The sequence below is a fragment of the Hippopotamus amphibius genome, chromosome 12, assembly GCF_030028045.1.
Source record: "Hippopotamus amphibius kiboko isolate mHipAmp2 chromosome 12, mHipAmp2.hap2, whole genome shotgun sequence".
Taxonomy (NCBI): domain Eukaryota; kingdom Metazoa; phylum Chordata; class Mammalia; order Artiodactyla; family Hippopotamidae; genus Hippopotamus; species Hippopotamus amphibius.
Genome location: NC_080197.1, coordinates 693,250 through 715,596, shown reverse-complemented (window position 1 = coordinate 715,596; position 22,347 = coordinate 693,250). Strand labels below are relative to the sequence as shown.

The 22,347-nt window shown below is 69.0% G+C and overlaps 1 protein-coding gene across 1 annotated transcript; it reads right to left on the bottom strand.

The window, feature by feature from the left end:
• Positions 1–752: 752 nt before the first annotated feature.
• Positions 753–18,739, bottom strand: CHRNA4 (cholinergic receptor nicotinic alpha 4 subunit). Its single transcript, XM_057702174.1, is given in 11 exon segments — positions 753–878; positions 3,489–4,812; positions 8,018–8,127; positions 8,237–8,281; positions 11,400–11,551; positions 13,006–13,239; positions 13,242–13,289; positions 13,292–13,740; positions 13,932–14,215; positions 18,269–18,321; positions 18,415–18,739. Coding segments are annotated over 11 exon segments (3,150 nt in total).
• Positions 18,740–22,347: the final 3,608 nt, after the last annotated feature.

The following is a 22,347-nucleotide window of genomic DNA, read 5'->3' as shown; positions in this document are numbered from 1 at the left end:
TGTCCTGAAGGTGGCTCTGGGTCCCTCGCTAAGTGCCAGGGCCCACGGGGGATCTGGGGGCATCACCGGGCCCCTACAACGTGCCTGCCTGAGACCCCCAGCTCCCCTGGAAGGCAGACGTCTGGAGTCCCTGGGGCTGAGGGCCCCTCACCCGCGGGGGACCTGCCACCTGACCCTCCTCCGAGCAGGACTGCCTCTCCCCACTCCATCTCCAAGGCTCCTCGGGCACAAAATCTGGGTTTTCGCTAATTCACCCGGAACCGACCAAAATAAAATCCCTGCTTGGCCCCGCCCCTGGCAAACGAGATTCGCGTGTTTGCTGACTCGCCTCCGGGGTCAGAGAGAGCCGGTCTGAGGACCCAGGGGTGCCCCAGGCCCAGCGGGGAGTGGAGAGGTGGCCAGGCCCAGCTCAGTGCCTGGGCCTCGGGGTTCCCACGGGGCTTCGGGGGCTCTGGGGGCTGAGCGTGGCTGAGGGGCGTGGCCCCGGGACAGTCAGGGCTGCTGGGACGTTTGCCGAGGGTGGTCAGGCACGCATCCTGGCAGGAGGCCATCGTGTCGCCATGCTCTGGATACACGTTAATAAGACAGGCCGGGACACCGCCCTGCAGCTGGACAGGCGTTTGCAGCCCCCCAGGCAGGTCCCCAGGAGGCAGCAGCTCCTCCCAAGGCCGTCTCACAGCAGACAGGAGACGGGGGGCAACCTGGCCAGTGGCATGGCCCCGTCGAGTGCGGGGGGCCCTGCGTCCCGGCCCCTAGATCATGCCAGCCAGCCAGGGCGGCAGGAAGAGGCCCACCGTCCCCAGCAGGCACACGACGATGAACACCCAGAGGAAGATGCGGTCGATGACCATGGCCACGTACCTCCAGTCCTCCTTCACCTGCAGACAGACACACACGGTCACTCCCGGCACCACCCGCAGGCCTGGCCGCAGGGAGAACCTCCCAGAACCCCTCTCTGTTCCTCTGCTTGCCACCCAGGTCCCCAGGGGCCCAGGCACACCTGTACTGAGGTGAGGGGTGGGGAGGGGGCGCAGGGAAATGGCTTAGCCAGCGGAAGGCTGGGGTCAGAGGCGCTGGGCTTCAGGGGTCAGAGCCCTCTACCGGGGGGGCAGGCAAGGCCACCGTGGGAGACAGGGGTCCTGCAGGGCGCCCCACCGACTTCACTGCCCGGCAGGGTGCCTGAGCCCCAAGGACGCAGCGACGCCTCTGGGGGAACGCCAGGGTCCAGGCCGAGTCACGGTGAAATGTGCTCTGGCTTTTGCTAAAGCTGGTGGCACCAGGGGCACCCCCCAGCCCAGCTGCATTTGCGGACGGGCAAGTGAGGCCCGGGGAGGGACGCCCACGGCCCCGGCTGTGCAGGGCAAGGGCTGCGCGCGTCCTGGGTGGTGGGGCCTGACCTCCAACAACAAGCCCGCGGTGGGCTCCATGCTGGACGGCGGCCCAGGAGCCGCAGCTGAGGCCTGACGGCCTCCACTCCTGCCCCCTGCCCTGGGGCAGTGTTCACGGCAGCAACACTGCTGTGAACTGACCACGTGGCCCAAGCCCCTCGTGGGTCAGTGGGTCCCTCAGCCCCTTGAAAGTGAGGGTCACGTGTGAGGGCGGGCACAGCCCCGTGCTGCGAGCAGGCTCTGAGCCGGGCAGCTGTCCGGGTGGAGGGCTCCACGGAGGCACAAGGAGGGTACCCTGGGCTCCACGCAGCACCTGCGGTCACGCCCTTGGACCCGACGAGGAAGGTGGCTGCACCGTCCTGTCTGCAGGTGGGACCCGGAGGCCCAGGGTGGCGCAGGAGGGGCCGTGTGTACACGTCCACCCTGGAGGAGAAGGTCCCAGCCTCCACCCGGGGTGACCCCAGGGCAAAGGCTCAGGGAGGCCACAGGCAGGTCCCAGGTGGGCAGCTGCCAGCACATGAGTGACCAGAAAAGATGCGGCCCCCAGGCTCAGGCCAGCTGGACACCAGCAGGTGTGGCGGGCCCGGGCCAGGGCGGGTTCAGCCCCCGTCCCCGTTTCGGGGGCATCGAGGGAAAGAGGACTCTTCAGTGCTGTTTTCTGCTCTGATTTTTAAAGTAATCAGAGGCGGCGTGATGGTTTTTAGCCAAAGCTGAAAGGGCGGTGTTTATTCTCGGGAAAGCAGTGCAAACGGGGTCGCTGGCTAAGCGAGGGGGGCGCCAGGACCCTCTGTTCCAGGAAGAGGCCACCGCGCCGCCTTTCAAGCCACCCCCTCCTCCAAGGATGAGACGCACGCAGACAAAGCCTCCCTGGCCCCGATCCCAGTCGGTTCCTGTGAAGTCGCTTCACGCCCCAGAGCCCGGGGGCGACGCTCGGAACCAGAACCAGGTCACACGGCCGGGCCCGCGCTGCGGGCGGAGGGGTCTGGGGCGGAGGGGCCGGCCCTGCAGGAGGACGCTGGGCGCCCGGAGGAGCTCGTGACACGTCAAAGGCGCCCCTCTGCTCAGCAGACCCTCAGGCCCGCACAGCAGAGCCAGAGCCCCTCGTCTCAAGAGCTGGCAGCAAAACAGCCCAGAGCCGGCGTCTCCCAGCTGGAAGCTTCCAGAAGCCCCCCGGCAGCCTCGCAGCCCCTTGGCATTCGGGGCGGGGGACTGAGGGATCGGCTCGCCGCTGGGGGGGGCTCACCACGGGACAGACCGTCCCCTACGATCACACGCGTCCAAGAAACGACCACCGACGGTTCCCCAAGGAGGCAGAGGGGCGCGGTCTGGGGCGGGGACAGCCGTGTCACGCCCGCCCCCGGGGCCACGTCCCAGGGCAAGAGAACGCTGACGTGGGGCGAGGAGGACGCGGCCCGAGCGGCGCCCAGGCTGAGCCGCGGGTGGCGGCCAGGCAGGCTGAGCAGGGCCTCCCCTGCCCCTCCCCCCTCCCCCCGCCCTGAACCGGGGCTCGGCCACCAGCCCGGCCCCACCCTCGCAGGCCCCCCGAGACGTGGCCCGTGGGGTCTGAGCCTCGGGGGGCAGCCCGCCCCCCCCCCCCACTCCCCAGTTGGGCATCGGGGTGCCGGCCAGAGGGGCAGGGCAGGGCTGTGTCCAGGCTGGAATTTTCCTCCCCCGTGCCAGGCCGCAGAGGCCCCTCAGCCCCATCCTGTCTCCTTTCAGCCCCTCTCCCCCCAACCCCAGGGCCCAGACACCCCCCAGGGCCTCCCCAGGGGCCCGCGGCAGGGTGGGGGGCCCGCGCGGTCTGGGGAGACGCTCACCAGGCACAGGCGGGGCTGGCGGCCCCACCCCCGCCTGCAGGCTCCCTGTGCCCTGAGCCCCACGGAGGTCCCGGGGACCCACCCTGCCCCCCGCCAGCCGCTCCGCCGCCGCAGGGACCCCCAGCTGCTGTCGGAGGCTTGGGGCGGAGGGGGCCGGCGGCGGGAGCGCCAAGCTGAGCGGCCAGCTCTGAGCCCTGGTTCCTGGGTCTTTCCCCAGCCACCCCCTCCTTCAGAGTGGACAGGGCAGCGGGGCCCGTCCGACACGGCCCCGGCAGGGACTTACCGAGAAGTCCGTGTCTTCCGCCTTCAGGTGGTCTGCGATGTACTGGACACCCTCGACCGCCCGAGCCAGGGCCGGCGACAGGGGCGGGGGCGGCGCTCTGGTGCCGGGGGCCTTGAGCGCGGGGTTCCGCTCCGTCCCGCACTTGCATTGGCAGGGGGAGGCCTGGTCTGGCGGCGGGAGCTCGGCCGAGGGGGCCTTGGTCGGAGAGGCGGGGGAGCCGTCCGCCGGGCGCTCGGCCGGGGAGGCGGCCTGCTCTCGGGGCCCGCAGTCCTGGATGCTCTGGGACCGGCACCGCACGCCACCCTCCGCCGCTTCGCTGGGGCCGGACACGTGCTGGACGCTCAGGGACCGGGCCTCGGCGAGCCCCGGGGCCCGGGTGCTGGCGGGGCAGGGGCCGGCCTGCTCGGCCTCTGAGGGCTGCGGGGCGGGGACCTGGTCCACGGGCGACGTGCGGCCCGGCTGGGGCTGGCCCGGCTGGTCCAGGCTGCTGGACGGGGACAGGGATGGGGCGGGGGCCCCGCTCCCACGGCCGGGCTCCCCCCGGGGCTCCGGCCAGAAGTGCGGGGCGCCGGCCACCTCGTGCACGGACGCCATGAGCCGCCGGCAGCTGACCTCGACCACGGACGGCCGCCTCATGAAGAGCAGGCGCGGCATGAGGTCCAGGAAGAGGCGGCGCACCCAGGCGGGCATGGCGTGCGTGCGCGGGGAGCGGTGGTGCAGGCTGAGCACGAAGACGGTGATGCCGATGGAGAGGGTGACGCAGACCATGGTGAAGAGCAGGTACCCGCCGACGCGCGGGACCACCAGCGAGGTGGGCGGGACGATCTCGGTGATGAGCAGCAGGAAGACGGTGTGCGAGAGCAGCACGGAGGTGCAGAGCGTGATCTTCTCGCCGCACCCGGGCGGCAGGTAGAAGACGGGCACGGCGAGGCAGGAGATGAGCAGGCAGGGCACCACGAGGTTGACGCTGTAGAAGAGCGGCAGGCGCCGGAGGACCAGGGCGTAGGTGATGTCCGGGTACACCTCCGCGCAGCACGCGTACTTGCGCGTGTTGTAGGTGCCCGCGGCGTCCACGATGACCCACTCGCCGCTCTCCCAGAAGTCCAGCTGGTCCACCCGGCTGTGCATGCTCACCAGGTCGATCTTGGCCTTGTCGTAGGTCCAGGACCCGAACTTCATGGTGCAGTTCTGCTGGTCGAAGGGGAAGAAGGTGACGTCGATGCTGCAGGAGCTCCTGTAGATGGCCGGCGGCGTCCACCGCACCCGCCCGTCGTGGAAGAGGTGCGCCTTGGTCAGGTGGGTGACCGCGAAGTCCCCGTCCGCGCTGGGCGGGAGAGAGGGGGGGGCGTGAGGTGCCCGACACCCGCAGCCGGGAAGCTCGCGCGCCCCTGCCCGCCACACGCGCCCCCGCGTGGCCGTGGCCTCACGGGGTGGGGGGGGGGGGGGGCGGCCCTGGGCGCCTTGCTCGCCTGCCCGCCTCGCGGCCGCCCCTACCCTGGGGGCAACACGCCCCGGCGACCGCGGTGATGACCCTGATTATTCGGCAGCTGGAAAGGCCGTCCGAGCCGCGGCAGGGGCCCCGGAGGCGCACGCAGCCCCTGGGCGGCACGCAGAGCGCCTGCGGGTCACCCTGGAGCTGGGCGTCAGTCGGACCTGTCCGGCCACCTTCCCCTGCTCCAGACCGGCGTTTTCTCCCCGTTGACTCCCCAGACTTAGAGGCGGGACCCCCCCCCCCCCCCCCGCCCCGAACAGGTGAGGACGCGGGGCCCAACAAGACAAAGACTGGCCTCCGAGCGGGACGTGGACTCCAGACGTCACATCGCAGGCCCTCAGCCCTCCCGCATCTCCCTCGGCCTCCTGGTCCGCAGAGCAGGGCGGGTGACAGAGCGAGAGGCGGCTGTCCCGGCCCTTCTCCTGGCGGGCAGAGCGCCCAGCCTGCAGCCCTGGCCCTGTGCCTCCCAGGGACGTCCACCCCAGTTTTCTCCACCAAAGACGCCCACGGCAGGGTGGGGGGGACACGGACACCATGAGAGGTGAGGCAGGTGAGGCAGCCAGCCGTGGGTGGGGACACGAGGACACCTGCACGCAGCCCCTGAGAGCCCTGCGTTCCCCTGGGGTTGGCTACGCTCTCCTCTGCGGCTGGAAGCATCCGGTCCCCGGGCTTTGTCCCGAGCTGGTGTCGCCTGGGCGGCAGGGGCCCGTCTCTTGGCCTGTTTCCCCACAAGGCCTGAGCTGCCCTCGCTGACCGTGCGTGGTGTCCACGGGCAGGTCGAGGCGGCGAACGTCCCCCCAGCCCCTCCGGCAGCCCTGCCACCTCGGCTCTGAAACACTGACGGGAGCGGGATACCCCCAGGGACAGCGCGTTCCAGGATCGAGGGACACCGGACGCTGGTCACCGAGCCCCCGCGTCTTCACGCTCGTGTGCCGAGGGCGTGTCTGCCCTGGCCAGGTGCTCAGAGGCCGAGGGCTCTGCACGTGGGACCCAGATACCCAGCGCAGCCCCAGGAAGGAGCCGCTCTCCCCAAGGGACGTTGTCACCACCTGTCACCACGACACGAAGTCCCACCCCTCCCCCTGCAGCTGGTGCCCCCGGTGCCTGGGGGACAGAGCAGCCCCCGCACGGCTGTGCCCCCAGCAAGCCCGGGGGGTGTGGACGGCGGGACTGTACACCGGCACCCGTGGGAGAAGGGGAGCCCGACCCGGCCGGTCCCGCTCCTGCTTCTGCCCCGGGCCGCCGCCGCCCACCCACACGAGACCCTCTGCCTGAGGGCCCGATGGAGGGAAGCCCCCCGTGCACAGCGCAGCCTCGCGTGCAGGCCCCCCACCTAGCAGGGCTGCCCCAGAGCTACCGGAAAAGCCACCCCCCACGTCCCGCCCTCGCCCGGCCGTCTGTCCTGACCGCTCGGCCACACTCCAGTGCACACGGGCCTGGCCAGCCGCTGCCCGTTGCCCCTGGAAACAGGCCTCCCCCGTGGCTGTCCTGCCAGCGTCAGCCACCAGCTCTGGGGTCCGTCCTCGCCCACGCCCAGCCCCCCCAGAGGGGGCCTCAGTGCCGATCTCCACCCCCAAGAGAAGCTGGGGGCCCACCCCACTACCCCCCATGGGTCTTGGGAGGCCAGAGAAGGAGGGGGCTCGCGCTGCCGTCCGTCCTGGGGGCTGCACGGCTCCCGGTGCGGCTCGGCGGCCGGCACAGCCCCGACGACGCACCCCTGGGTCCCGGAGGACTGACCCCTGTGCCCTGGATCAAAGCGGCTCCGGTGCAGTCAGTGTGAGGCCCCGGGGGCAGGGGGCTGGGGCGCTGAGTGAGGACGCCGGGGGGACCGGGCGGCTGGAGCACTCCAGGGCCCAGGGTCAGACTGGCCAGCTTGCAGAGGGAGAGCGGAGAGCCAGCCCCGCCTTCCACTCGCCGAGTGCCCCCCCCTTAATGCAGCCCCGAAAACCATCTCCCCCACGTGCAGCCGCTCGTCCGGCTGCCGTTACCAGAATCAATTAAGCTGGAAGAGGAGGCCAATCGTTCTTAATCACACGGCAGCGTTTGTAGGTCAGGCCCAAGCCCGGGGGCCCGGGAGGACTTTTGTGCAGAAGCACTGGGGTCTTGAAGGGAGGGCGGGGGAGCTGTGGGCAGAAGGCTGGGGCCAGAGGGGGCTGCGTGCTTCTGCTTGCCATGTCCGAGGTGCTGTGCAGCCGCGCAGGCCCAAGCCTGGATCTGCCCGTGTGGGTTCAGCTCAGGGAGAGCTGGCCCAGCAGTGACACAGCAGAGACTCGGGGACACGCGAGGGCATCGGGCTCCCCCGAGGTCAGGGACCCCTCGACGTTCTCGGGAAAGGACAAGTTCAAGGACGCCAGCCCTCCGGAGCCCACTGTCTGCCACGGCCGTGCCGGTAACACCCCGGTCTCCAGCACAGGAGATCCGATTCCAGCTCGGCTTCCCTGGAGCCGGGGACGCTTGGCCCAGACAGTGGCTTCGTTTGCTCTAGTGTGATGAGCCGGGGTCTGGGGACTTCTGGTGACGTCCGTGCGGGGAGGCTGCGAGCACAGATGGGGGAGCAGGGGGAGGGCGGGGGCAGCGAGCCAGGAGGGCGGGCCATCCTGGGGCTTCCTCCCCCTGTGCACCCCAACCTTTGTTCCAGGACACGGCGAGGTGTGCGTGCAGGGCCCACGTTCCCCGGAAAGAGGCTGATTCTGGACATGACTGCAGCCCAAGGGGAGCAGCCGCAGGGCCTGCAGTCCACCTGGCAGGAGCTCAGACCCCTTCCCAGACCCAGGACAGGCGGCGGCCCCTGGGCTGGCCTGCGCAGGGACGGACCCCCCCAGACCCCCGTCTCCCCGCCACTTCGCCCGCCCACCCCGCCCTCAGCACCGCCCTTCGCTCCCCCCACTCCTTCCGAGCTCACTCTCACCCCGGCTCGAGGGGGAGCCCAGACACGCAGCCTGCCTCCTGCTCACACTGGCCTGGGCAGAGCGCCTGGCCTGGGCACAGCGGGCTCCCAGCACCTGCCGCCTCTGCCCACTAGGAGCCCCGGGCTCACTTGTTGTACAGGACGATGTCCGGCCGCCAGATGAGCTCAGAGGGGATGCGGATGGAGGTCACATTCTCGTAGTCGGCAGGGTCCCAGCGCAGCTTATAGTCATGCCACTCCTGGGGCAGGCAGAGAGGGGTGGCTGGTGAGCGGGGAGGGGCGGGGTGGGGGAGGGGAGGGTGGGGGAGGGGCGGGGTGGGAGGAGGCGGGCGGCTCCCTCCCGCTCACCTGCTTCACCCACACGTTCGTCGTCATCACCTGGTTCTTCTCGTCCTAGGGCACAGACGAGAAGGCAGGTTGTGATGCCCTCAGGTTCAGGGCAGGTCTCTCTGGCGCCCTACCCACAAGGGCGGGCCAGGGCTGAACGTGGGGCGTGGGCACCTCACCCCTGAGGCCACCAGGCCCAGGTGGCAGGCCCGGAGGGGACTCAGGGCCAGAAGGAAAGGGAGGCCAGCATTCGGCTGACTTCACAGGTGGCCGGGCCTGGCCCCCCCCAGCGAGGGACGGGTGTGTGGCAAAGGGAGCCCTCCCCAGGCTGGCCCCGCCCCCCTGCGTGGCCCCAGGGGACCTGGCACCTGCCCCCCCCCACTTCCCTAGGGCCACCCACTCACTGGCCAAGCTGCCCCTCCGGGACCTGAGCCTCAGAACCTGCAGGTGGACAGGTGAGGGGCCAAAACAGGTGAGGGGGGAGCAGGAGGCCCGGCGGGCTCAATTCCAGGTCACGGAGCGGCCACCTGCCCCGGTGAGAAGGGCTGGACCGCACGCGCTGTGAGTTTCCTTCCCGCCTCTACCCCCCCCCCCCGTTGGCTCCACCCTCTCCAGGGCCCTCCTGGCTCACAGGGCGGGCAGTCAGGGCCCAGCACAGGCTGGAGGCCTCTGGAGAAGCCCACCAGGCTCCGTGCAGGGACACGGGCGTCCTCACGCCCCCCTCTGAACCAACCTCCAGGCACCACGGCCACACCCAGCCCACTCAGAGGGCGGCTGGCGCTTTGCCCAAGGCTCGGGGGAGGGCATTCAGCAGCTGTCGGGGGACCGCACAGGGCCGGGTGCCCTCGGGGGCCCGAGGGGCAGGGGCTCTTCCCCGGGCGGAAGGCGGGTCTGGACAGCGGACACGGGGCGGGGGGCGGTGCCTGCACGAGCCTCTGCCCGCTCTCGGACGGCCCCGGGTTTTCCCTCATCCGCCCCGGTCCAGGGACACACAGGCCGTCGAGATGCCTGCTGAGGCCGAACACTCCCAAGGGCGGTCAAGCAAGCAAAGCGCCCAGGGCCGGGGGTGGGGGCCGGTGTCGGACGGCCCAGGAGCCTCCCTCCTGCTTCCCCCAGGGACAAGCCCCCGGTGGGCCAGGTCACAGGAGGGGACCGTGTCTCCTGCCACCCCGGGCACGGCCCTTGGTCCTGCTCTCCCTCGGGGCCGCCCGGGACAGGCCGCCAGAGGACACCGAGGGTGCGTGTGGCCTGAGCAGGGCCCGGACGCCGCGCACGACGCCCTCGGCGGTGCGGTCCTGCGGCGCAGCGCCCACCACCACGTGGGCGGCCTGCCCACCTCTGCGCCACCCCCGCCCTCAGGCACAGAACAAGCTTCCAGGCAGCGGGGCCGGGCCTCCTTCCCCACACGCCCGCCACTCCCCCCACAGCTGTCCCCCCAGGCACCCGCGTGAAGGGCCCTCTGTACGTTCTGGCTCCTGAAAGGTCAGCCCAGGGCCCAGAGGCGCCCAGGGGTTCCCCAGCCTCCTCTGCAGGCGTGACCTCACGCAGGCAAGCCCTCCGCACCAGGGCGCGGACCGGCCGCAAACACCTGAGCCCTGCACAGAGGGGGGCAGGGAGGAGGCTCCTCCCACAAACGCCAGCACCCAGGACGGGCAAGGACGTCTCGTCAGCACACACGAGGAGTGTCCTTGGCCAGCGTGGCTGCAGACAGCAGAGCCTGGGAGCAGCTCCCGTGCTGCCCGGCGGATCCCTCCCTGGTGTCTCGGAGCTGGTGTGCCCCAGGCTGTCTCTCCTGGGCAAACGGGAGATGCAGCGGTGGGGGTGGGGGTGGGGGGCGCGGCGATGAGGGCGGGTGAGACCGCCCTGGGGGCGCAGGTCGGAGACCAAGCCCCGGTGCAGCACCCCCCAGGACACGAAGCCGCGGCCACCACTGGGAACAGCATTTGCAAACGCCGTGGGTCGGGACCCCTGCCACCCTGAGCTGCCCTCTGGCTGTGGCACTTTACAGGAAGCAGTTGAGGCCTGGTTCCAGGAGGCCGGAGGGCACAGGCTGGGACGGGGACGCAGTGGTCTCTCTGCTAATGGGGGCCCAAGCGTGGCTCTTTCTGTCCCCGTGAACGTGGCCGCAGCCCCTCCCATGCTGCCGCCTCGGGCCCAGAGGGAGCTGCCACACTCACCCCACTTCACGGGTGAGAAGATCAGGGCCCCGAGGGCCGCCCCGCACAGCCGGCACGAGCCGGGAGCGATGGCCTCCGGACTCCAAAGCTGGTGGCTCCCCCCTCACGGAGCCCGCTGGGGCTTGGGGTCCAGGCAGGGGCGCGGGGTGGGCGTTTGCAGAGATCTACAGCCCCTGCAGCTGCACACATCCCAGCTCCGCCCACGCACCCAGAGCTGGCCGGAGACCCCAGCCCATACCTGGCTGACCTCGGACCCCCCGTGGCAGTGAACCAGGCCCCCCAGGCCCCACCTCCCCCCGCCGGGCCAGAGCCCACCCTCCAAGCCCTGGGACCCTGCCCCAGGCTATGCTGCCACCACCACATCAGACCCGCAGGACAGGCCCCCACCCCGCCCGAATGGACACCCCGGGCCCCCCAGAGCCGAGGCCACGTGGACTGGGACTCCTGGCCTCTTCCCAGCAGCCCCCTCGGTCCCCAACCAGGAAGATAAACACACCTGACAGATGACATGTCTGAGCCTCGCCAAGACCCCCCACTCCAGACCGGTGGACAGTGGGGGGCCTCCTGAACCAGGTGGAGGTCAGGGTGCTGCCAGCACCTGGCTCACGGCCGCACCCACCCCACTGGGTACCACGGCTGATGCAAAAGCCCCTAAACTCTGCCACTGGCCCCACACACATGCTTCCTGCTCTCTGCCTCTGAAGGGGACAGCCCTGACCCCCTGCTGCAAGTCTGGCTCTTCGCGCTTTTCTACGTGGCGGGAGGAAAGGGCAGGCCTGGGGCTGCTGCACAGACCCTGCCTGGCCTGCCGACTTGCTTAGGCGTGGGTGCTGGGCTCGGGCAGGGCTGGGCCGCGCAGCCTGTGTGCAGCTCTGATGCAGCCCTCCCAGCTCATCCAGCCCCACCCCCCGGCCCGGGGGCCACCTCTAGGCCGGCCCCTCCCAGACGCAGGCCTCCCTCCAGGTTCACCCTGGGTCACCGCCCCCCACCCCGCCCCCAGCACCTACCACGTCAATGAGCTGTGCGATGGACAGGCCGAAGTGGACAAGAACTACATCTGAGATGTTGGCCACGGGCCGGGACCACTTGTTGTAGCCAGAGAAGAGTTTCTTCAGCAGCCGTTCCTCCGCGTGGGCCCGTGTCTCCACATGGCCGCTCACTGCAGGGACAAGCAGGGGCATGGCTCAGGGGCGGGGGACGGTGGCCATCTGGGCTGCCCCTCAGGGCTCCTGCCTGGCCGTGCTCAGCACCTGGGCTCCCTTCCAGCTCCTCAGAGCACATCCCTCCTACCTCAGGACCTTTGCACGTGCTGCCCTGCTTCCGGCCGCAGTTTCTCCCCCACTCCCTGGGTCTGTAAAGGTAACTTCCTGAGGGAAGACTTCCTAGCACCATGCCCCTTGCCATGAAAGCAGATAACCCGTCAGACCACGACTGAGGGAGGCAAGGGCTGTATCTCTAGCTACCAGCAGAGTCCTGAGAACCTTGCCTCAAAGCACAAGGTGGGGGGAACCACAGGACAGGAGGGGGCAGAGAACAGCAGGGGCAGGACCCAGGCAGGGAGATGGAGGAAGGGGAGTGAGGATCTGGCCACAGAGAGCCTGTTTCCTGGGGCTGCGGCAACGGCACGTGATCACCCAGGAAGAACCGTGCCTTGATGTGTAAGGGGCATTTTAAGGGCAGACCCTGACGATGAAGCTGGTACCCTGTGTTCCTAGACGGACACGTAGCCTGCCCTCGATGACCAGGTCTGGTGTGCGCCTGCGGAGGGTCCCCCCATTCAGCCCTGCCCATTGGCCAATCTGTGGTCTGAGGGCTTCCCTGCCGCTCCTGGGTGCCTGCACTGGGACCACTGCATCGTGGGGGGGGTTGAGGAGGGGGGCAGGGGACCCCTCTTCCCTGCTCCTCTCAGCTCGGTTCTGCTCACCTGTGAGTCATGGCTGGACCTTAGGAGGGCATGGACAAGTACCCCTGGGGTCAGTCCTAGACCCCCAGGACACTTAACTCCCAGCCCAGAGTCCCAGCCTGGTCCCTCTGACAGTAGGTGTAGCCCACTCCTCACTCAGGAGGCCAGAGAATTACATTCCCTCCACTCACCCCTGCAATGGCAAGGTGGCTTCCCAGGGAATGGGGAGGGGAGGGGGCTGGAACGTCCCCTGTTCCAGTGAGCCTGGGGGAGCAGAAAAGGTTTGGGTGGGGCCCTGCCAAGGGCAGGCCACCGCTCTGATTCCCCAACCCCCCGGGAGGGTGGGCAGTCTGCAAGGAAATTGGGCAAAATGGATCAATGGGGGGGGGGCAGTGGGGGGAGGCGGGCTGCGCCTCTCTCCCTCCACGTTGGAGCATCTGGGTCCGCCCTTGAAACAACAACCCCCCCCACACCCACTCAAACCTTTTCTCCGAATCGCGGGCAAGTTAACTCCTTCCTTGCCTGGCTCAGCCCGCGCCGCAGGACGGCCCTTCGCATCTCGCGTGGTGGGGGAGCCTCCGCAGCTGCCCCGTCGCGCGCACCCGCGGCTTGGGACCGCAGCCAGGAGCCTCCCTCCCTCTGGCTCCCGAGGTCCGATGCCGCCCTGAACCGGGCGAAAGCGGGGGTCCTTCCAGCGCCCCGAAACTTACCAAGCAGGAGGCCGGCCGCCAGCAGCAGCAGCGGTAGCAGCAGCTGCGGCGGCGCCCCCGGGCCCCCAAGCTCCATGGCGCACCGAGCGGGCTCCGGATGCGGGCGGCTCCCGGCTCCGCCGCGCCCCTGCTCCGAGCTCCCCGCGCGCCCAACTTCATGCCCCGCGCCCCGCGCGGGACGCTCCGTCCGCCGGGCCTGGTTCCGCCGCTCCTCTCGCGGGGCGTGGCGGCGGCTCCGGGTCGGCAGCGCGGGGCTGCGGGCTCAGCGGCGCGGCCCCGCCCGCCTCCAGCCGGCGAGGAGGAGGGGAGGAGGGAAAGGCGGAGGGAGCGGGAGGGAGGGGGAGGACCGGAGGGAGGAGGAGGACCGGAGGGGAGGGGGAGGACCGGAGGGAGGAGGAGGGGCAGACCGCGCGCCGCGAGGGGCGCGGAGGCTGGGCTCGGCCAGCGCGGGGGCGAAGTTTCCTTCGACCTCCCGGGGCCGCGGACGTGCCCGAGTCTCGGGGGGGGGCCCGGCAGTCACTGCGTGCTTCCGGAGGGTCCCGGCGCGGTCTGGTTTGCGGACCACGAGGCGTGGACCCCTGCGCTGTGCCCAGCCCAGCGCCTCCAACGCCTGCCTGGAGGGAGGAGGCGCACACAGGGTCTCCGGGCGCCGGGGGGGGGCGCCCCGCACTGATGCGGTTAACTTCATCGCCCCCGTCCCGCTTTGCCGTTTGGAAATCACAGGTCCCTCGCCATCTTCCCCAACCAGGCCTCAGGACAAAGTCCACCCCTTATCAGCCTGTCCCCGGCGGGGCGGGAAGCGTCCAGGGGAGCTCGGCCCCCGCGGCCGGCCCTTCGGGGGCGGGGAGGACCCTTAAGCCCCCGCCCGGGCGAAGCCGCCTCTTGTGCCCCCAGGGCGGGCCGGGGCCGGGGTGCACCGCCCCCACCTCTGCACGGCCTGCAGCGGGGGCACTGCGCCGGCGTGAGCGCAGCCCCCGTGCCACGCGGGGCGCCCGCGGAGGGTCTCGGGCCCAGACCCGCGGCGCCTCCGGACGAGTGTTGAACAATGTCGCCAAGCTGCGCGGGCGCTGCGCTGGATGACCCGGCCCTCAGGTGGGTCGAGGCGGCCGCCGGCGAGCAGCAGGTGCTCGGAGCAGGAGCCGCTTTGTGCGGCGGACCCACGCTCGGCGCCGCCCCGCAGCCATCCCCGCGCGCCCGCGCGCCCGGGGCTCTGCGGGACCCAGCCCCCAGACGGAGACCTCGGTCCCGGGATGGGGGCAGAGAGGCGGGAGCTGCAGCTGCCCCCGCGCTCCTCCCCAGTCGGCACCGGCCCTTGAGGCGGCTGAATGCCGGTCGCGAGCCCCCTCGTCCCCGCCCCTCACAGGCGAGGCTCTGCAAGTAACAGGCTTGGTCCCAAGAGGGCCGCTTCCATCAGCGACGGCCCCTGCCCCTCCGCATGCCCCCAATCCTGCCCCCTCCCAGCTGGTCTCCCCGGTCTCCCCTCTTTCTCCTCCCTTCCCTCCTCTCCCCATCTCCCCCGCTCCTCCCCCATCTCTCCCGCCCCTCCTCCAGCCCTCACACACTCTGACACCTCACACAATTGCTCTGAGGCCTCCAGGGCTCCTCTCCCGGGAGCTGTCTGTCCACTCTGGCTGGTGCCTACAAATAGAGCTTTCCAATAGCATGGCTCTGAGCCGTGGCCAGTCTCAGCAGTGACTGTGGCTCCCACCCTGTCCGCGGGCTTCCTGGATGCTGGCCCAAGCCATTGAGACACATGGACCAGCTCCCACAGCATCCCTGTGAGGTGGGCTCTTTATTTCCCCGTGTGTCCCAGTGAGGAAATGGGCGGACAGAGGGGTTAGGCCACGTGTCGAGGTGTTGCCGTCGGTACCGGGGTTCCAGCCAGGCCATCCAGCGTCCGTGTCTGCACCCTGGCCTCCCCCGGCCTCGGGCGTAGTGAGCTGCAGGGCTGGCCTGTGCCCCTGCAGATTGGAGCTGCCCACCGTCTGCCCTTTCCTGGAGCTGGGAGGCTGCCCTCTGGGAGACCTGCTGGACCGCCCAGCCCCAGCGCACGGCCCTCTGGGACCACCGCCCACGCCCCGGGCCGGTGCTGGTTTGTGGCCTATGGCTGCTGGCAGCCCCCCTCTTACCCTCTCCTCCCTCTCACCCACCCCCTACCAGTGCAAACCCTGGGTTCCTCTCGCACACCTAGGCCCCTTCCCTGAGCCAGCTCTGCACCAGGAACCAGAAGCTTCTCTTAGCTGAAGAGTTGCACTGAGCCAGGAGCTGGGGAACAAGCCCGGCCCTATGGTGGACTGGGTGAGGAGGGCGAACCCGGATCGCTGCCTCTCCTGGACCTCTCCCCACACACAGCAGAGCGCTCAGTTCAAAGCCAGGGAAGCTCCCCATCACAGGGGAGGGGTGGGGGAGGGGCACAAGCCCTGGTGACTCCTGGGCCGGTTCTTTGTCGGCTCCGTGCTGTCCCAGGACAAGGTGCCCTGCTCAGTGACCTTCTCTTGGTGGTAGAGGCCAACCGCACTCTAGGTGCCTCTGAAGGCTTCTCTAACCATCTCAGCATCCGTGGGAGGCAGGGGTTCCCTCATCCGGCAGCCGAGGAAGGGGAGGTATGGACAGGATTTGTCTAGCTGTCGAGGCGAGGTTGCCTTGTCCTATCCCCCTGTGGCACCCCCCACGCCTTTCAGAACGGGGTTGCTCCCTCAAGCCTGTGCCTTTAGGCTTGTCTCTCGGGACTTGTGAAATCTGGGTGCTCCTGAGAATGTTAGGTTGGAGTCAGAGGAGAGAGGTGATCTGGGCCAATCTGTGAAGGCTTCCTGGAGGAAGGGGCACCAAGGAATGCAGCCCCGGGGACCCCACTCATAGCCGCGCACAGGGATCACCTGGGAGTTTGCTTCCGGTCCAGACTCTGGCCTCCCACCCTCAGAGAGCACTCAGCCTGGCCAAGGCCCCCATCTCCAACTGCTGACAGCCGTCTCCAGGCAACCCTGACGCAGGAGGCTTCAGGCTTAGTGCTGATTTGGCCCAAGGATTTGGGCAGAGGATCAGGCCAGGCCCCCACCCAGCCTGGCATCCTGGCCTGGACCAGCTGCCGGCATCGCCCAGGGGCCACGTCCAAACAGGGAGAGAAGCCTGGACTCTCGGCAGCAGCCTGAAGCCGCCCACAGCCAGGTCAGCGCTGCGTCCCTTCCCTGCACTGGGCCAGCTCACGCAGCCGAGGAGCTGGCTCCCGACGGCCGTTCCCCTGACTAAGCCCAGCCAGAGAGCCCAGCCGTGGCCAGCAGGCCTGTCCCCCTGGCACTCGCGACCTGGCTGGGGTGAGCGTGGGGCCTGGCGGAGCGCCGCGTGCACACACACACACATCTGTCCAACCTCGTTTGGCTTTCCCCGCGGATTTGCTAATGCAGCAGGATTAATCGGGCTAACTCATTAATTTGCACGGCCCTCCCTCCCCACCTGCGCCCGGCTGGAAATCACTCACTGCAGGGACCTAGTCGTCATCGTAGCCACTGAATTAGATTCTACTCCAGGCCACTAGGCCCTCCCTCCCGCTGCTCCTGAAACCGCTGTTTCAGAGGGAAGGAAAACCCCCGATTCACAAGCGTGTGAGGCCAGCTTTGGGGAGCAGGCGCCTCCACGTCCCTGAGTCCCGGAGCCTTTGCGGCAGGAATGGCGTCCTCTGAGCTGATCCCGGGTGGGGGCCTGGGGAAGGAAGGGTGTGGAATAGACCCCCCAAAGACCCCTCCCCACAGCTCCCCCGCCAGTGCCAGGCCGCTGGCTAACCTGCAAAGTCCTCTGCAGGAGCGGCCTCCTCTCTCCCTCTGCTGCCCTCTCCAGCCTCCACCCTGTCCCAAGGACATTGCCATGGTAACCGGTGGTTGGCATAAACAGGGACTGGAATGGAAGGTGGGAGCTTAGGCTGGGTCAGGGGCTGAGGGGGGCGGAGCAGGGCAGGCCTGGAAGGGGACCAGGCCCTGCACATGACCAAGGGCAGCGCTGTGAGCTCAGCGGGCCAGGAGGGGGGGTCCTGCCTGTACGCCCACACCCCTGGGGGCCTTCTTCCTCCAGCCTTTCAGCCAGGCCCACCCACAGGGGAGGGGGTGGTCCATCCCTGATGGCCCCCTCCGAGCCCCTCCCGGACCCGCCCTGCTCCCCTTTCCGTGGTCTGCTTCCCTCAGCACCGGTGTCCTGCAGGTCCCTGCGGCCTCCCTGCCCTCAGCACCACGGACAGCTCCACCTCCTGCTCCAGCCTCAGTCGTGACCAAATGCCTCCCCTGGGGCTCTTGGGAGAAAGCCCATCTTTGAGACTCTTTTGCCCATTTCTTTCAGCAAAAGTTTTGAAAGTCATCAAATGCAGGAGGAATGTGAGAATCGGGGCCACGCCTCCAAAGGGGGCGTGCCCTGGTCTCCCCTGCTCGAAGGTGCTTCCAGCCAGGCCCCTTAGAGAGGCGCCCTTGCTGGTCAGCCAGAGGCCACTGACGCTGGGATGAGGGGTGGGAGGGGGCAGCTGAGAGGCCTCGAAATCTGAAAACATTGGTGTTTTTCTTGTGGGGGAGGAGTGGACCGTAGCACAGAGGAAGCAGAGACCTGGCCCTCCTGAGACCCCGGCCGTCCTCCTCTGGGTCTGGATTGAAGCCACCAGCCTGAGCTGTGCTGTGCCACAGCAGGGCCTGCCACCCCAGCAGGCTTCCTCGGGGCCCCTGCGCCCTTGACGTCCCACAGCCCTGGCCTAGAGGAATGTGCTGTCCAGAGCCAGACATGCAGACAGTTGCCCTTCCTGTCAGGGCTCTACAGGGCCCCCTCCTCCCCCTGAGCCCCGCTCCCTCACCTTCAGGAGCCCCCCGCCACAGGCCGGCTTCCTGGGAGCTGGACTTTGGCCTCCGACACCTTGCAGCATCTTTTCAGAGGTATCCATCTGCCTCTGGCCAGCCTCCAGCTCCACAGCTCCGCGTGCCTCTGCGCCCCCCCCACCCCCACCCCCGCCCGCCTCTCTGCTAAGCAGTTAATTATCTATAAACACACTCCAGGGGAGCGCCAAGCGCTCTCAGGGTGAGGACCCGGCTGGGGGCCAGTGAGATCCCCGGCCGTCATGTCTGCTCCCAAGTCATCTGTTGGCCCAGGGAGCGCGGTGGGGAGTTCGGGAGGTTCAACGGCCCCAGCTGCCGGCACCTCTCTGAGCCTGTTCCCCCAGCTGTTAAGGGGGGCGCTGACAGTCCCCACTCATGGGGCCATTGTGAGGGTGGGGGGTGGGCCCGCGGGCACCTGGTACCTGGCTCGTGGTCTGGCAGGTGCTGAACGGTTGCTGCCGCCACTGAAATGACCCTGAAACAGGACCCGTCCGGCAGTGGCCCTTTGGCGCGCAAAGGAAGGCCCTGGCGACAGCTAAGGGCTGGAAGCCGGGCGCAACTCAAGTGCCTTCCGAGGCCAGGCGGGGGGCCAAGGGGCCAGTCCAGGTGTGGCGCAGACGCAGGGCCTGCTCCTCGCCACCGTGGGCCCTGCCCGCTGCCTCGGGGGCCGCAGAGCACCCCAGGGGCACTGTGCCCAAGGACCGCCGCACCTTGGCTTCATCCCCACCGCCTAACCCAGGACCCGAGCAGCAGGTGTCTGGATGCCTGCCGTCCTGAGGCAATGGGTCCAGCTCTTTGTGAAGAATTACGTCCTGACGGGCCCCTGGCACAGAAAATCCCTTTGTCCCAGCCAACTGGCCACCCGCTAATGAGTCCCAGCCTGGAGGATCCATGCGGCTCCTGCCTGGGGGACAGCGGGTCACAGCATCCCTCGGAGGAGGGGCGGGGGGCGGGGAGGGCCATGCTGAGTCGCTCCGCGTGAGGAGGGCAGGCCCAGCGGGGACTCCATGACCCTCCGAGGGGAACGCTGCGTCCCCCTGGAAGTTCTCTTCCTCCTTTGCCTCTGAGTCGCCTTGCCCTCGCTCGCCCGGAACTGGTCCCGCAGGTCCAGGTGGAGCAGTGCCTGGGGCGTGAGACCCGCTGCCCCGAGGCCAGAGCAAGGCCACAGCGGGGCTCCTCCTGCACATGAGGCCCGGACCCCCAGCTGCAGCTCCGGTTGGGTTCCCACCACGTCTAGGGTGACCCCAGAACAGCCTTCCTTGAGCACAGCAGGGTGCGTGCTCTGGGCCTCGCCCCAAATCGCCGGCTGGGGTCCTGAGCCCCTCGAGGCAGGCAGCTGCCAGGAGGTCCTGGAGGAGGCCCTGGGCCCCGGGCACATCCTGTCCAGACCAGACTTGGCCATGGCCTGGGGGCTGCCACGTTGTGGAGGAGCCCCTCCTGGGGTGGGAACTGGGACTTGGTCCTCAGAAACGGGCGCCACCAGCCCTGAGGGAGGGGAGCGCGGCTGAGCTCATGCCTCCTGATGGCCCCCGGGCTTGACCAATCAGGCCAGGCAAGGGGGGCTGTTCCCTGCAGACCTGGGGCCGAGCGAAGCCCCCCACCTTGTCCCCTCCACCCCCAGGCAGGTGCCTGGGGCCCCCACGTTCCAGGAGGCATGTGTGACCCAGGAGACCCAGACCCAGGCCTGATCCTTCCCCTCTGGCCACAGGCCTCAGGCAGCTCCCCAGCTCAGCCTCCCACCTGTAAAGTCGGGCACTGCCCCTCGATTCCAAGGCTGCCCCTAACCAAGGGAAGCTCCTCACCACAGTGGGCCCCAGGCTGGGCTGTCTGCGTGTCTGCCCAGGACACCGGGCCTGGGCTGGGCCCTGCCCCCAGGACACCGGGCCTGGGCTGGGCCCACTGCCCCCCAGCTGAGACCACCACCTGCGCTTTGTCACCATCCCAGGCCCCTTGGGAAGCAACACCGTTGGGGCCCCTCAGGGCAGGCTGGACCCCCTCTGCTGCACCTTCCGGGCCAGTGTCCTGGGGGCCTGAGTTCCCGCAAACACAGGCTGGCAAAGGCAGCTGTGTGGGCGCCCCCCCCACTGCCAGCGATGGAAAGAGAGTTGCTGGCAGGGACCGGGCGGAGGGTCTCCTGCGGGTGGGGCCTCCCTGGGGCCTGGGCCAGCTGAGGCCCAGCACAGAAGTCAGGAGAGGAAGCCCACGCATCTGCACCCACAGCCTCTGCAGGCCCAGAGGCTGACGACCCCCGAGGCCGCAGGCCGCTTCCTGGTGAGTTTGCGCAGGGAGCTCGTGCGAAAGCCGCGTGCTGTCTTCCCAGACAGCCTTCCGTGGCCCTGGGCCTGGCCTGCTCTGCCCCCTTCCACCCCCGACTCTGTGCCCAGCTGTCCTGCCCAGGGGGGGACTCAGCAGGAAAGCAGACCCCCAACACGCACAGCCTGCCCGAAGCTGGGGTGCCCACGATGGGAACTCACGTCCCCAGGCCCAGTGGCTGATGGCAGCGTGGAGGCTCCCCGGCCACTGACCGGATTTTCAAATCAGCGCATTCGCTGGAAGCAGGCGGCGGGCAGGCCCTCGTCCTCAGCGTCCTCAGCATCCTCAGCGTCCTCCCAGCGCAGGCCCCTGAGATTCCAAGGCTGCTCACGCTCCACCGCCTGCAGCTCAGGAGCCGTCAGGAGGCCGGGACGCCGCTCCCCGCCCCCCACCCTGGATCCCATCCTCAGTGAGACCCCTGAGTGGTTGAGATGCCCCCAGACCAGGTCCTGGGGGCCCTGCTGGACCCCAGGCCACGGCCCCCCCTGGGGAGCCCAGCGCCGCCTGCTCTGTCCAGGTTCATGGACGCAGGGAGGTCCAGCTGGGCCCTCAGGCTCTCAGCCTCGGTCCCTTCCTGGAAGGGGCTGCTGGACGTTCAGCCTCAGAGCCAGGATCCAGGCCTGCGCAGGTGCCGCCGGAGGAGACAGAGCTTACCCATTAGCCCTTAGAGATCACGTTCTGGCATCTGTCCTCGGTCCTGCCGGGGGGCGGGGCGGGGTGCAGCGCGACTCCTTTGGGTTTATAAGCCTGTCATTTTAGGGAGGGGGTTGGGGGGGAAGGAAAGGGGCTTCTTTGCAGGGTGGGGCTGCTTCTCTATTTCGGGCATGTTCTAACGTTTGTCGTACCAGATGGATGGCCACAGCATCTGGGGTGGCATTATTATTCTTCCACTCACACGATGACAAAGCCGAGGTCATCCGGCTGAGGAGAGGGCCAGGCCAAGGGACCCCAGGATCGCAGCTCCACACCCCCACTTCCCAGCCCGACGTCCAGTCGGCCGAGCCTCCTGCTGCCCCACCCACCGTCCTCCCTGAGATGCACCTGGAGCTGGAGGCTCAGGAGGGCCCGCAAATCTGGATCTACTTTCTGTTCACAAAGCCACATCCACAAATGTCTCCTCCAGGCCCCAAAACCAGGAGGCAGGCGCCAGCACGGCCGGCCGAGCCAGTGGCCCCGGCTACCTGGGCACGGCCACTCAGGAGTGTTCACAGCAGCTCCCCGGCGATCAAGAACTAAGCCGACCAAGCTTCCCCCACGGCTCCGATCATCTGACTTCCTGCTCCCCCTCCCCCGTCTTTTTTCTCTTCCTTCCAGCCCGGCGGCGGGACGGGGCGTGTGGGGGCTGCCTCAACACCCCCCCCAGCCTGGGCCGGGCCGGCCTCTGTGTGGGCTGCCCCAGGGCCGGCACCCGCCTCCCACCCCGTTCCCGCTCGCTCTCTCCCCAATGCGCTTGGCACGTCCCTGGCCTGTTCTCAGGGAGGCCCTGGACCCTGTCCTGGTCGCGGGTGGAGATAACTACCCGGAAGCCCGTTTGCAGAGTTTAAACACGTCCTCTTGGCGTGGGAAACACAGAATTGGTTGTGGTGACTGGGGCTGGGGGCTCAGCCCCCCAGGAAGGACCGTTTCCTCCACGGAGGGGCTGGGGGCTCCTCCCCTGCTGGAGGCGTCGCCGCCACCCCATGAGCCCTCCGTGCTGCGACACCCCCAGGCTCCCCGGGGGGCGGGGGGCTGGGACACCGTGCGGGGGAGGGGGGACAGGATGGGGGGGGTGCTGGGGAGGTGCTGCAGAGCGTTTGCAGGCTTGGGAGCGGTCACGTGAGCGCTGGGTCCCAGGCGGAGCCCGGCCTCCATCTCTGTAAAAACAGCAACACGGGCACCGCAGCTCTGGCTGCGCAGCCGGACGGCAGGACCCTCCAAACAGGCTGCTCTCTGGCCACCAGGAGCCCAGGTGGAGCCGTTGCCCTGCGAACGTCCCATCTGATCCAGCAAACACCTCCCTGGACGTGGGCGGCCCCACAGGAAACTGGAACCAGCGGGCCCATCACCCCTGCCCTCGGATGGAGCTTAAATCCAGGAGGACCTCGAGGGCGGCGGGATGGGGGTGCCTGGGGCCACACGGCCCTCCTTCCCAGGCCCAAGGGGACCCCTAGGGATCTGCCAGGGCCCTCTCTCGCCTCCATGTGCACAG